The sequence below is a fragment of the Mustelus asterias genome, chromosome 19, assembly GCF_964213995.1.
Source record: "Mustelus asterias chromosome 19, sMusAst1.hap1.1, whole genome shotgun sequence".
Taxonomy (NCBI): domain Eukaryota; kingdom Metazoa; phylum Chordata; class Chondrichthyes; order Carcharhiniformes; family Triakidae; genus Mustelus; species Mustelus asterias.
Window position 1 is genome coordinate 73037132 of NC_135819.1, and position 15918 is coordinate 73053049.

The 15918-nt window shown below is 42.7% G+C and overlaps 1 protein-coding gene across 4 annotated transcripts in view; it reads left to right on the forward strand.

The window, feature by feature from the left end:
- Positions 1-15918, forward strand: part of usp6nl (USP6 N-terminal like) — a 211268-nt gene that overhangs the window by 76773 nt on the left and 118577 nt on the right. For all 4 annotated transcript variants that reach the window (XM_078235858.1, XM_078235859.1, XM_078235857.1 and 1 more), the window contains one exon: positions 5736-5809. In XM_078235858.1, coding sequence (XP_078091984.1) covers positions 5736-5809 — 74 coding nt within the window. The remainder of the gene's footprint in view (positions 1-5735; positions 5810-15918) is intronic.

Sequence of the window (15918 nt, forward strand, 5' to 3'; positions counted from 1 at the left end):
CATCCACCGCCTTCCCTTCATCCACTTTCCTGGTAACCTCCTCGAAAAACTCTAATAGATTGGTCAAACATGACCTACCATGCACAAAGCCATGTTGACTCTCCCTAATAAGTCCCTGTCTATCCAAATATTTGTAGATCCTATCCCTTATCACACCTTCCAATAACTTGCCCACCACCGACGTCAAACTTACTGGCCTATAATTTCCCGGATTTCTTTTGGAACCTTTTTTAAGCAACGGAACAACATGAGCCACCCTCCAATCACCCGGCACCTCCCCTGTGAATACTGACATTTTAAATATGTCTGCCAGGGCCCCTGCAAGTTCAACACTAGCTTCCCTCAAGGTCCGTGGGAATGCCGTGTCCGGTCCTGGGGATTTATCCACTCTGATTTGCCTCAAGACAGCGAGCACCTCCTCCCCTTTAATCTGTAAAGGTTCCATGACCTCCCTACCAGTTTGCCCTATTTCCGTAGACTCCATGCCCGTTTCCTCAGTAAATACGGATGCAAAAAAAACATTTGGTATCTCCCCCCATCTCTTTTGGTTCCATACACAGTCTACCACTCTGGTCTTCAAGAGGACCAATTTTATCCCTCCCTATCCTTTTGCTCCTAACATACCTATAGAAGCTCTTTGGATTTTCCTTCACTCTGTCTGCCAAAGCAACCTCATGTCGTCTTTTAGCCCTCCTGATTTCCCTCTTAAGTAGCTTCTTGCACTTTTTATACTCCTCGAGCATCTGATCTGTTCCTTGCTGCCTGTACATTTCATACAACTCTCTCTTCCTCTTAATCAGTGTTACAATCTCCCTCGAGAACCAAGGTTCCTTATTCCGATTTACTTTGCCTTTAATCCTGACAGGAACATACAAACTCTGCACTCTCAAAATTTCTCCTTTGAAGGCCTCCCACTTTCCATTTACATCCTTACCAGAGAACAGCCTGTGCCAATCCACACTTCCCGGATCCCTTCTCATTTCATCAAATTTGGCCTTTTTCCAGTTCAGAGCTTCAACCCGAGGGCCAGATCTATCCTTATCCATGATCAAGTTGAAACTAATGGCATGATCACTGGATCCAAAGTGTTCCCTCACACTCACATCCATCACCTGCCCTAACTCATTTCCCAATAGGAGATCCAATATCGCATCCTCTCCAGTTGGCAACTCTATATACTGATGTAGAAAATTCTCCTGAACACATTTTACAAACTCTACCCCATCTAAACCTTTAACAGTATGCGAGTCCCAATCTATATGTGGAAAATTAAAATCCCCTACTATCACAACTTTTATTTCTTGCAGTTGTTAGCTATCCCTCCGCTGATTTGCTCCTCCAATTCTCGCTGACTATTGGGTGGCCTATAATACAACCCCATTAATGTGGTCATACCTTCCTTGTTTCTCAGCTCCACCCATAGGGCCTCTGTAGACAAGCTCCCTAATCTATCCTGCCTGAGTACCGCTGAAACATTTTCCCTGACCAACAATGCCACCTCCCCACCTTTTATCCCTCTGCCTCTATCCCGCCTGAAACATTGGAACCCTGGAACATTGAGCTGCCAGTCCTGCAGCCAAGTTTCACTAATGGCTATAATGTCATATTTCCATGTGTCTTTCCACGCCTTCAGCTCATCTGCCTTCCCCACAATACTCCTGGCATTGAAATAGACGCACCTCAAAAGATTATTTCCACCACACTCTACCCTTCCATTTGTGATTTTGCTTGAACTAACCTGTCTTTTTATCCCTGCTCCACTATCTGCTCTGGCACTCTGGTTCCCATCCCTCTGCAAATCTAGTTTAAACGCTCCCCAATAACACTAGCAAATCTCCCTGCAAGTATATTGGTCCCCTTGTAGTTTAGGTGTAACCCGTCTCTCTTGTACAGGTCCCACCTGCCCCAGAAGAGGTCCCAATGATCCAAGAATTGAAAACCCTGCCCCCTGCACCAGTTCCTCAGCCACGTGTTCATCCGCCCAAGCATCCTACTCCTGCCCTCACTGGCATGTGGCTCAGGTAGCAATCCTGAGATTACTACCCTCGGGGCAGTGATCATATTCTGATTGAATTTCACATTCAGTTTCAGGGAGAGATGAATGGATCTAAGACAGTTTTAAATCTAAATAAGGGCAATTATGAAGGCATGAAGACAGAGCGGGCAAAATGAACTGGGAAAACACAGATGCCAGTCTTCAACCAATCCAATTTACTCCACATGATATCAAGAAATAGCTGAAGGCACTGTGTATTGCAAACGCTATGGGCTCTGACAGAATTTGAGCAACAGTATTGTGGTCTCGAATGAGTTAGTTCCTTAACCATGCTGTTCCAATAAAGCTACAACGTTGGCACCAATCTGGCAATGTGCAAAATTGCATGTCCTGCCCTCACAAAGCAGAACCAATCCAACCTGGCTAATTGCTGCCCATCATTCTACTCTTGATCATCAGTAGAGCGATGGAAGGGGCCATCAACAATGCTCTTGAAGCGACACCTAGTTGGGAATAACCTGCTCATTGACACTCCGTTGGGCACCATCAGGGCCACTCAGCCACTGATCTCGTTACGACCTTGGCCCAAAAATAGATAAAATGAATGACTGCTCTTGACATCAAAACACCCTTGACTGATTGTGTCATCAAGGAGCCCAAGCAAAATTGGAGTCACTGGGAATTGGGGAGAAAACTCTACTGGTTGGTGTCATACCTAGCAGAAAGGAAGATGGTTGTAGATGTTGAAGGTCAATAGAGACATTGCTGCAAGAGCTCCTAAAGACAGCCATCTTCAGTTGCTTCATCAATGACCACCTTCTCTTGCCCTACCCCAACCATCATAAAGTCTGAAATGGGGATGTTAATTGAGCAATCATCAATGTTCAGCACCATTCAAGAAACTGAAGCAGTCTGCGTATGTGCAGCAAGACCTGGACACTATTGAGGCTTGGATTGAAAGTGGCAAGTAACATTTGTGCCAGGCAATGACTGTCTCCAACAAGAGAGAATCTAACCAACTTCCTTTGGCTTTCTGTGGTTTACCGAAATTCTAGCCCACCTTAGAAGCTTTTGTCTAGGTATTTCTGGATGAATTTTACTCGTATTAAAAATTAGTTCACTGTCGTCTCTTGGAGGAGCTTCATTTTCATTTATGAAAGTGAGTGGTGTGAAATATTTTGAAAGGAAGAGATGAATTAGTTGTGATAATCCAAATAAATGTGTTGATCCATCTAATTAAGGTAGAAATTCAAGACAGGAAAGAGGGTACAAAGTAATTTTTATGTTCCTTGACCAGACCCAAGTTGTTAAGATTCAGGTAGGGACTCATTGTCTAAAGAAGACAAAGTTTGAGATTGAAGACAGTTTTTAGAGGCAGTCTTGTGTAGTAGAATATTTGATCTATATTAATAAATTGAACGCATTCTATGACAAATGACCAAGAAGTTCTAGCAGAGTATGCCATAAGAGTTCAAATACATTGCACGTTGGCTACGTATCGGTTTTGTGCCTTGAGTGAAGCAATGCGCAGAAATGTAACCAGATAAAGTTTCCTAATTGTAACACCCATATGTTGAGAAAAGTTTCCTCCTCCAAAGGGTAGCATGGTAGCACAATGGTTAGCACTGCTGCCTCACAGCGACCTGGGTTCAATTCCGGCCTCGGGTCACTGTCTGTGTGCAGTTCGCACATCCTCCCTGTGTCTGCGTGGGTTTCCTCTGGATGCTCCAGTTTCCTCCCATAGTCCAAAAGATGTGCGGGTTAGGTTGATTGGCCATACTAAATTGACCTCAGTGTCAGGGGATTAGCAGGGTAAATATGTAGGGTTGTGGGAATAGGGTCTGGGTGGGATTGTGGTCGGTGCAGACTCGATGGACCCAAATGGCCTGCTTCTGCACTGTAGGGATTCTATGATAATTGTAAAAAAGCTGCAGAATATTTGGAGCATGATTTGTTGTTTTTGAAAATAGTTCATTTTAAATTGCTTGTTTAATTTTGTAGAGATGTGGGTTAACTGGCTGTTACTGAAGTGTTCATCCTACTGTGGGGCATGGTGGCATTGTTTAAAGTTTATTATTAGTCACAAGTAGGCTTACATTCACATTGCAATGAAGTTACTGCGAAAATCCCTTAGTCGTCACACCCCGGTGCCTGTTCGGGTCCACTGAAGAATTTAGCATGGCCAATGCACCTAACCCGCACATCTTTGGACTGTGGGAAGAAACCGGAGCACCCGGAGGAAACCCACGCAGACACGGGGAGAATGTGCACTCAAGACAGTGACCCAAGTCAGGAATCGAACCTGGGTCCCTGGTGCTGTGAGGCAGCAGTGCTAACCACTGCAACCTCATAGCGCCAGAGTCCTGGGTTCAATACCCCACTTGGGTCACTGTCTGTGTGCAAGTTCTCTCCGTGTCTGCGTGAGTTTCCTCTCACAGTCCGAAGATGTGCTGGTTAGGTGCATTGGCCATGTTAAGTTCTCCCTCAGTGTACCCGAACAGGCACCGGACTGTGGTGACTAGTAGATTTTCACAGTGACTTCATTGCAGTGTTATTGTAAGCCTACTTGTGACAAAATAAATGAACTTTAACTTAAAACTTTACTGTTTACCCAATGCCCTAATGGATAATCTCATTCAGTTAGAAATTAACTGAACACTCAATATTTTTGTATTCTTGCATGTTAATGATTACATTGACCTTTGTTTAGTTTAGAGTAAATGTGAGAGAATCCTTTTTGACATGACGTAACAAAAGGTGCTTTTCTGTTGGTTTCATGCTTGTTAATGCAGTCTTCCCAGTGCTGGGTCAAAATTCTAGAAAACACCTCAACAATAAGGGTATGTACACCACACAAACTGCAACAGTTCAAGAAGGCAGCTCACCCCCACCACTTTATGAACAGGCATTAGGAGTGGGCAACAGATTGAGGCCTTGTACATCCCTCAAACTAATTACAACAATGTACAGGTCTCATGTATATGTCTTGTGCAACTAATTATAGAATTCCTAAAGTGCAGGAGGAAGCCGTTCGAGTCTGCACCGACAACAATCCCACCCAGGCCCGATTACTGTAACCCCACGTATTTACCATGTTAATTCCCCAGACACTAAGGGTCAAGTTAGCATGGCCAATCCACTTAACGCGCACATCTTTGGATTGTGGGAAGAAACCCATGCAGACACGGGGAGAACGTGCAAACTCCACACAGACAGTCGCCCGAGGCTGGAATTGAACCCAGGTCCCTGGCACTGAGGCAGCAGTGCCATCCTAATGGTAATCCCCAAATTAGTTTGCTGCACTATGAGGCCTGCCTCCAATAAAGCACAGTCAAAATAATTGATTTGTCACATGGGTTGCCTTAAAGAATCCAAGATTATTATTCAAGTTCTTTTCTTTGTAGGCTAATGCATTAATACAAGAACAACAAAATCAAATAAAACACAAACAATCATACATAACTGTCTACACAGTAGTTATATTTCCTTAATACTAAATGTAATTGAGTTGACTTTGGTTGTACGCCACCAATTTGTCAGGAGCTGGCAATGCAAGGGCATAAAATCAGGCTGAGCTTTACTTAGTCTTCAACAGATGTGACTCAGCCTCCTACACCCAGTTTCATTATGTCATGCTATCTGAGAAGAAACTGCTATTTCAAAATCATTATGTTCAATAGCTTCATTTATATTTGAGAACTTGTAATGCCAACCCTCTCTTTTTCTGGTCTGCCTGTAGATCCAGATGCCGAGCAGGATGTGGCGGTGAAACTTGCCGAAGAGCGAGCTGAGATAGTATCAAAGTATGACAAGGTAAAGTATTTTAAAACCTGTACTGTATGTGTGAGACTTATTTTCTCTCTCTTGTTAGCATTGTTGATTGCTCGATGAGTCATTCTGATGAATGAAATTACTGAGGAATGTAGGCTGGAGAACTAAATACTTCCTTTTAAACTTCCCTAATTCAGTGTAAAATTAGGTGGTCATTTTCTGTTGGTTAAGTCTTGTTTTTTTACATTTTTCCTTTAAAGGCTATCAATCTACTATCACATGGATTAATCTAAATTAATCACTGCCATTATATCTAATTATCAGATATTATGGACCATTCTGAAGAGTATGATGCACCTTAGTCTCGTATCTTGCCAGTTTTACTGCCTTTATCCATTGTTTAATTCTTTAACCAAATTATTCCCGAGATTGACAGCCCTTTTGGAAATGGTGATGTACCATAAAAGTACAGCTGTAGATGTACTTCTCTTTCGTACATGCAAAATACAAGCCACAACTACTATGAGGAGTTGAATGCTTAATTGGTTTAATTACTCTGTTGGGTCCCTTTTATACTAGAAGATTGGATAAAGGGAACAGTTTGATTGAGCAAGCATCTATGGGCATTTCATTGCATTCGTATGCATTAATATTTCAAGGTCTGTTTGCCATCATGGAACATCCATTAATAATTATCTAGTTAAATTGAACAACAAAAGTGTGAATTTTCTGTTGAACAAAATTATTGGAATGTTGTTTTAACTCTGGTTATAGTTGAGCCAGTAATATCTGTTTGGAAAAAAGGCTGTATTTTAAGCTATATTGCGTTTTTATAAATGGCACCTGAAAATTTTGTTTTCAACCATCCTGTTTGTAATTTTACATTGGCTACTTTAGATATTGTGGGAAAATAAGTTATGACTGAATATCAGTGACAGTGCCATAAGATGTAGGAGCAAAAGTAGACCATTCGGCCCATTGTGCTCACCAGTCAATGAGCTGACGAGCTGGTGGCGCAGTGGTATTGTCACTGGACTCATAATCCAAAGACCCAGGGTAATGCTCTGTTCAAAACCCACCGGGGCAGATGGCGAAATTTGAATTCAGTAACATTTGGAATTAAAAGTCTAATGTTAACTATGAAACTATTGTTCATTGTCGTAAAAACCCATCTGGTTTACCAGTGTTCTTTAGGGAAGGAAATCTGCCATCCTTACCTTGGCCTATATGTGACTCCAGATCCACAGCAATGTGGTTGACTCTGAAATGGCTTAGCAAGCCACTCAGTTCAAGGGCAATTAGGGATGGTCAATAAATGTGGCCAGCGACACCCACATCCCATGAGCAAATGAAAAGTTTGATATCAGCAAAATCCCATAGTTGGGCAGGCTGCGAATGGAGTTGAAGGCCACATTAATATGAATAGTTGCAGTGTCTCATCCCAAATTGCAATACAACTGCTGCAATACCAAAGTAAAAAGGCAGTGGAGAGCAAAGGAGAAATAGAGGTTATTCTCTACTGTTTGATTCAGTACTGAACGTAATAGTAAGCTTATTATGTGTAAGGATGTGGATCACATTACAGCTTGAAGGCCTTCATTGTAATCAATGGAGTGCAAATACTTTATTGCCAGTGACAATGCTTCTAAAGTATAAAAGTTCATCAATTGCTTCAAGTTACTGATGATTTTCAGAAATAGCTATGCCTTTTTATCTGAAGATCTGAATTGGCTTCAGTTGTAGAGATTTGACTGAAGCGTGGTAGGCTTATATGTATATATGTCCAACTTGCAACTTTTTCAACCAGCGTTCTGATAGCAATTTCTTTCATTTTTATGATTTTCTCAGACTTCGTTCTATATTCTCCATGTGATGAAATATGCAAACTAAAGAAATCCAAATTATACCAATGCATTCAAGTAGTTGACGATGCTTGCAGTCTTTTACTAATCAATTAGAAAATCAGATGTAACAGTGAATGATGCCAAACTATTGCAATATATTAAAGATAGAAGTCTGCCAATGTGTCTTTGTAATTAGAAATATTGGCAAATCGCAAGCGGAAGCATAAAGGAAAAGTTAATGTGAATACATTACATTAATATCCCATCATAATGACACACTTTTATTTTGACGTTCAAGGGACATGTTGTCTTTCAAGAAATAAGTCAAAAAATATGTTCTTGTCACGAGTTCACCCAAGCAAATTACCTGACATTGGTGATGCACATACTTTTCCTTTACATCTTCACCTCTATTTCTTGTCATCTAGGATGCTCTTGATTTATTTGTCCTACCTTTATCTTTCAAGGGATTGCCTTGATACTGCCTGCAATACTATCTCCTTGTAGGTTGCCCTTTGTTCAGCCACTGTCTTTTCTGCCAACTCACTCAACTCCGATGCATTCTCACCCCAATCATCTCCCAATTATGTTCTGGATTGCTCCTTGTCCTTTTCCATGGCCAACCTAAACCTTATGATGCGATATATAGGGAGATGGTGACTTAGTGGTATTGTCACTGTACTATAATCTGGGGACCTGAGTTCGAATCACACCATGGCAGATGTTGAAATTTGAATTAAATGAAAAGGTGGAATTAAAAGTTTGGTGATGACCCAGTAAAAACCAATCTGGTTCACTAATGTCCTTTAGGGAAGGAAATCTGCATTTGTTTCTCCTAAACACATTGTACCCCAGAATATTTAACAGTCAATCCTGCCCTCCTTTGAGCCAGATCTACAACTCTTGAGCCAGAGGTGGCATGGTGGCACTGCTGCCTCATAGCGCCTGGGACCTGGATTTGATTCCCAGCTTGGTTCACTGTCTGTGTGGAGTTTGCACATTCTCCCTGTGTCTGAGTGGATTTCCTCCGGGTGTTCCAATTTCCTCCCACAGTCCAAAGATGTGAAGGTTATGTGGATTGGCCATGCTAAATTGACCCTTAGTGTCAGGGGGACTAGCTACAGTAAATGCAAAGGGTATGGGAATAGGGCCTGGGTGGGATTGTGGTGGTGCAGACTTGATGGGCTGAATGGCTTCCTTTGCACTGTACGATTCTATGATTAAGGTCTATATTATTTATTGATCAAAGGAATTCGTTGATCAAATTTGACCTACTGGACTGGCTATCATCACCATATAGTACTGGGTCTAGAACAGGCTTCCACTTTTGAACTGCAGGCAAGGTATTAATGGCAATTGTTTACCTTGAGTTAACTGATAAACTATTACATTTCAAGAAACGGTTAGCTAGTGTGTTAGCAACCCCTCTGTCTGCCAGCAGCGCCCTCTCCCTTCCAGTCAATAATATGGTACGATATTACGCACTGCGCTGAGCAGCAATTTATCTCCAAAAAGTGTTAATGTATTCAATTACCACAAAGTTTTGAATTTATTCAGTCTGTGTGCTGAATCGGTTGATATCTTCTCTGCCTGCGACTGCTAATGATTTAAATAGTTTTGCATTGTGTTCCAGAGTTCTTAAATCAGTTCTTGATTTGTTTTGAGATTAGAGGCTGTTGGCATTTCCTGTTGATGGTATATAGGATTAGATTTGTGTTTGTTGTTATAGTCTAATCAGTGTATCTCTAGTTCATAATTTTTTCCCTCAACTTTCTCTTTTCTGACCCCACCCCATAGAAGAAGTGTGATTGTAGTTGTAGCTCTGTGTTTGTTCCCTCCCATATTTCTACTCTGCCTGGTAGATGGATCTAGAAGCGAGGCTTTGGATCAGGTTCCTTATTTTTCATTGTGCACTGTGTATTCAGTATTGACCTTCTATTAACTTGATGCTTTGTCTCAGTATACCATTTTTCCCCTTTTAATTAAGTGGTTTGATCTTTCATGTTGAGGATATATAGCTGGAGAGCTTTTTTAAATGGGAAAGCCAGCTGAAGTGGAATGATATTTTGGAATAAATGCAATGCTTAATTGTGAGATTTCTCAGGATAATTAGCCTCATGAAAGAACTGATAGGGTAACTGGTCTATTTGTATAATGTGCTTGGATTTGCATGTGTTTATTTGTTTGTTTCACTGCAACTCAATAATTGGAACTTGGAATGGACCCTTGTCACTGTGCAACCCTGCCCCCCTCCCCACCCCCACTCCGTCATTTTTCTTGAAATAGACTTCTTGAAGGAAAATACTGTTGAGCGATCTGATTTTGAATGTTCCAAATAGAGTTCGAAAACCGTCAGGGTTTGCAGTGTAGGGGTTTGAAACCAAGCTTCATAAATGTCGCATGATGGTAATTGGAAATTTAAGAGCTAAGCTGGTGGCTGTGATGCTGATCGAGCAACCCAAAGGCAAAAGGTTCAAATCACACCATGCTACTGGTAAGTTGTGCAATGGAATTCAATAGACTTTGTTATTTATTGGTTAATGTCAGAAAGAAAATGAGCTGCCTGATGTATTATTGTAAAAATCCGACTGGTGCATTAATGCTCAACCTTCGTTTGACTGAGTACCACACTGCATTGTTGATTTCTAATTCCTCCAGGGCAACTGCGGTCAGGCAATAAATGCTACTTTTCCAACATTGTTCATATCCCAAGAGCAAAATCAACTGGTTAAAGTTCTCAGTTAGCTTTTAGCCTTTGTGGCAATCAGCATTCTCCTGAGAGGGGATTGTGGACGGCACAGTGGTTCTTTAAAATTCATTCTGTTCGCATGTCATACTCGCCACTACTGCATTAAAAATCCAGACTGTACGTGTCCTTGAGAAATAGTCATAACATTTAAGATATTTGCTAATATCTTGAAAACTTCCACCATCGCCTCCTAACCTTCAATGATACCACTATTGCCAAGTCCTTTTACCGTGAATCCTTGAATCACCCTTGATCAGGAGCTTAATTTGATCAACATGTGTTTTACCGCTGAAAGTAGACTAGAAGCCATGTACCGTGGTACCTGGCTTGCATGATCTCACCATCATCGACCAGTCTCAAATCAGGAGTGCGACGGAATACATGCAACTTGGGTGGAAGCAGCATGAAGCTTAACAATGTTGGAAAGAGTTGTCATATTGCTACACTGGACTTGATATCCACCTGCACTGTCAATGCAGCTACAATACATATCATCTGCAAGATTCCTTGCAGCAACTCAAAATTTATCATTCCTTGGCACCTCCCAGTCCCATAACTATCAGTAATGAGAGGTTCCAGAGCCATAAGTTCATAAGCGCACATTGAGCAGATTTTGTTTTCAAAATAATGGTGATGCTAATGGTGCTTGTTGTTGCTTATGTACGCATAGTGCAACAACTTCAAACAAGGAGCACATACAAGATTAAATATGCCTATGCAAAAATAGCGCTCTGAGTTACTTTGCTCTGCCATTAGTTCAGGTGGGAGCTATAAAATTAATGGCAGAACCATCAGGAGCGCAGACACAGAGATCTGGGAGCACAGATCCTTAAAAGTGGCAGCACAGGTGGAAAAGGTGGTGAAGAAAGCATATGGCATGCTTGCCTTCATCGGATGGGGCATCAAGTATAAAAGTTGGCAAATTATGTTACAGTTATATAAAACGTTAGTTACGGTCACCACACTACCAGAAGGATGTGGGGCTTTGGAGAGAGTACAGAAAAGGTTTACCAGGATGTTGCATGGTAAGGAGGGTATTAGCTATGAGGAGAGAGTCAATAAACTGGGATTGTTCTCCTTGGAACGACAGAGATTGAGGGGGCGACCTGATAGAAGTTTATAAAATTATGAGAGGTTATAGATAGGGTGAACAGTTGGAAGTATTTTCCTGGGCAGAAATTACAATTGCAAGGGGGCACAAGTTCAAGATAAGGGGGGAAAGGTTCAGTGGAGATGTGCAGGGGAAGTTCTTTTTGTACAGTGTGGTGGGGGCCTGGGATTCACTGCCAAGTGAGGTGGTTGAAGCAGACATGTTAGCGACATTTAAGACCTATCTGGATAGACTTATGAACAGACGAGGGATAGAGGAATACAGGCGGTTGGTATAGATAGGATAATGTGAGTGGCGCAGGCTTGGAGGGCCGGAGGGCCTCTTCCTGTGCTGTACTGTTTTTTGTTCTGTCTGTCTAGCCCTCATAGCTCCCCCCTCCCCCTCCTCACCACACCAGTATAAATCTCATCCTATTCTCTATTGTCTTCAGCTCCAATAAAGAATCATCCAGACTTGAAATGTTAGCTCTTTTCTTTGCATTCTTCAGTGTTCGAGCTATCTCGGTGGCCTTCATTAGATCCAAATTGGGTTCTGCCAGAAATTTCTTTTGGTCTGTCACATTGTTAATTCAGTAAGGAGTCTAACAACACCAGGTTAAAGTCCAACAGGTTTATTTGGTAGCAAATGCCACTAGCTTTCAGAGCGCTGCTCCTTTGTCAGGTGAGTAGAAGATCTGCTCATAAACAGCAAACAGGGCATATAAAGACACAAACTCAAGTTACAGAATAATGAATAATGATTGGAATGCGAGTCTTTACAGCTAATCAAGTCTTAAAGGTACAGACACTGTGAGTGGTGGGAGCATTAGCACAGATTAAAGAGATGTGTATTGTCTCCAGACAGGTCAGCCAGTGAGACTTTGCAAGTCCAGGCAAGTTGTGGGAGTTAGAGATAGTGTGACATGAACCCAAGATCCCGGTTGAGGCCGTCCTCATGTGTGCGGAACCTGGCTATCAGTCTCTGCTCAGTGACTCTGCGTTGTCGTGTGTCGTGAAGGCCGCCTTGGAGAATGCTTACCCGAATATCAGAGGCCGAATGCCCATGACCGCTGAAGTGCTCCCCAACAGGAAGAGAACAGTCTTGCCTGGTGATTGTCGAGCGGTGTTCGTTCATCCGTTGTCGTAGCGTCTGCATGGTTTCCCCAATGTACCATGCCTCGGGACTCCACTCACTCCCACCACTCACATTGTCTGTACCTTTAAGACTTGATTAGCTGTAAAGACTCGCATTCCATTCATTATTCTGTAAATTGAGTTTGTGTCTTTATGTGCCCTGTTTGCTGTTTATGAGCAGATCTTCTACTCACCTGACAAAGGAGCAGCGCTCCGAAAGCTAGTGGCGTTTGCTACCAAATAAACCTGTTGGACTTTAACCTGGTGTTGTGAGACTCCTTACTGTGTTTACCCCAGTCCAACGCCGGCATCTCCACATCACATTGTTAATTCCACAGACCAGTCTGTCTCTCAACATGTCATTCAAAGAACAAAGAAAATTACAGCACAGGAACAGGCCCTTCGGCCCTCCAAGCCTGCACTGACCATGCTGCCTGACTTAACTAAAACCCCCTACCCTTAAGAACATAAGAACATAAGAAATAGGAGCAGGAGTAGGCCATCTAGCCCCTCGTGCCTGCCCCGCCATTCAATAAGATCATGGCTGATCTGACGTGGATCAGTACCACTTACCCGCCTGATCCCCATAACCCTTAATTCCCTTACCGATCAGGAATCCATCCATCCGCGCTTTAAACATATTCAGCGAGGTAGCCTCCACCACCTCAGTGGGCAGAGAATTCCAGAGATTCACCACCCTCTGGGAGAAGAAGTTCCTCCTCAACTCTGTCTTAAACCGACCCCCCTTTATTTTGAGGCTGTGTCCTCTAGTTTTAACTTCCTTACTAAGTGGAAAGAATCTCTCCGCCTCCACCCTATCCAGCCCCCGCATTATCTTATAAGTCTCCATAAGATCCCCCCTCATCCTTCTAAACTCCAACGAGTACAAACCCAATCTCCTCAGCCTCTCCTCATAATACAAACCCCTCATCTCCGGTATCAACCTGGTGAACCTTCTCTGCACTCCCTCCAATGCCAATATATCCTTCCTCATATAAGGGGACCAATACTGCACACAGTATTCCAGCTGCGGCCTCACCAATGCCCTGTACAGGTGCATCAAGACATCCCTGCTTTTATATTCTATGCCCTTCGCAATATAGGCCAACATCCCATTTGCCTTCTTGATCACCTGTTGTACCTGCAGACTGGGCTTTTGCGTCTCATGCACAAGGACCCCCAGGTCCCTTTGCACGGTAGCATGTTTTAATTTGTTTCCATTGAGATAGTAATCCCATTTGTTATTATTTCCTCCAAAGTGTATAACCTCGCATTTATCAACGTTATACTCCATTTGCCATATCCTCGCCCACTCACTCAGCCTGTCCAAATCTCTCTGCAGATCTTCTCCGTCCTCCACACGATTCACTTTTCCACTTATCTTTGTGTCGTCTGCAAACTTCGTTACCCTACACTCCGTCCCCTCCTCCAGATCATCTATATAAATGGTAAATAGTTGCGGCCCGAGTACCGATCCCTGCGGCACGCCACTAGTTACCTTCCTCCAACCGGAAAAACACCCATTTATTCCGACTCTTTGCTTCCTGTCGGATAGCCAGTCCCCAATCCACTTTAACACACTACCCCCAACTCCGTGTGCCCTAATCTTCTTCAGTAGCCTTTTATGGGGCACCTTATCAAACGCCTTTTGGAAATCCAAAAACACCGCATCCACCGGTTCTCCTCCATCAACCGCCCTAGTCACATCTTCATAAAAATCCAACATGTTCGTCAAGCACGACTTTCCCCTCATGAATCCATGCTGCGTCTGATTGATCGAACCATTTCTATCCAGATGCCCTGCTATCTCCTCTTTAATAATGGATTCCAGCATTTTCCCTACTACAGACGTTAAGCTGACCGGCCTATAGTTACCCGCCTTTTGTCTCCTTCCTTTTTTAAACAGCGGCGTAACATTAGCCGTTTTCCAATCAACCGGCACTACCCCAGAATGCAATGAGTTTTGATAAATAATCACTAACGCATCCACTATTACCTCTGACATTTCTTTCAATACCCTGGGATGCATTCCATCCGGACCCGGGGACTTATCCACCTTCAGTCCCATTAGTCTACCCAGCACTGCCTCTCTGGTAACATTAATTGTATTAAGTATTTCTCCTGCTGCCAACCCTCTATCGTTAATATTTGGCAAACTATTTGTGTCCTCCACCGTGAAGACCGACACAAAAAACTTATTTAAAGACTCAGCCATATCCTCATTTCCCACTATTAACTCCCCCCTCTCGTCCTCCAAGGGTCCAACATTCACTCTAGCCACTCTATTCCTTTTTATATATTTATAAAAACTTTTACTATCATTTTTTATATTAATTGCTAGCCTAGCTTCATAGTCTATCCTTCCTTTCTTTATCGCTTTCTTAGTCTCTCTTTGTTGTTTCTTAAATTTTTCCCAATCACTTGTTTCTCCACTATTTTTGGCCACTCTGTACGCAGCTGTTTTTATTTTAATACTCTCCTTTATTTCCTTCGTTATCCACGGCTGGTTCTCCCTTTTCTTACAATCCTTGTTTTTTGCTGGAATATATTTTTGCTGAGAACTGAAAAGGATCTCCTTAAAAATCCTCCACTGTTCCTCAGCTATCCTACCTGCCAGCCTGCTCTCCCAGTCTACCTTAGCCAATTCATCCCTCATCCTATCATATTTCCCTCTGTTCAAACAGAGGACACTGGTTTGGGACCAAACTTTCTCCTCTTCCATCTGAATCAGAAATTCGACCATATTGTGGTCACTAGACCCAAGAGGGTCCTTCACAATAAGATCCTTAATTCTACCTACCTCGTTACACAATACCAGATCCAAAATAGCTCGTTCCCTCGTCGGTTCCGTAACATGCTGTTCAAGGAAACTATCCCGACAGCATTCTAAGAACTCTTCCTCCATTCCACCCTTACCGACTTGAGTCTGCCAGTCAATGTGCATGTTGAAGTCCCCCATGATTATTGCCGTTCCGTTTTTACACGCATCCCTTATCTGCTTGTTTATAGCCCTCCCTACCTCAACATTATTATTTGGGGGCCTATATACCTATATATTCCAGGGACCATATCCCTCTATTCCCATCGTATTCATGTATTTGTCAAGACGCCCCTTAAAAGTCACTACCGTATCCTCTTCCACTACCTTCCCCGGCAACGAGTTCCAGACACCCACTACTCTCTGTGTAAAAAATCTGCCTCGTTCATCTCCTTTAAACCTTGCCTCTCGCACCTTAAACCTGTGCCCCAGAGTAATTGACTCTTCCACCCTGGGAAAAAGCTTCTGACTATCCAGGTTGGAGGATGATACTATGATTGTTGGAGTTGTGGTCAGG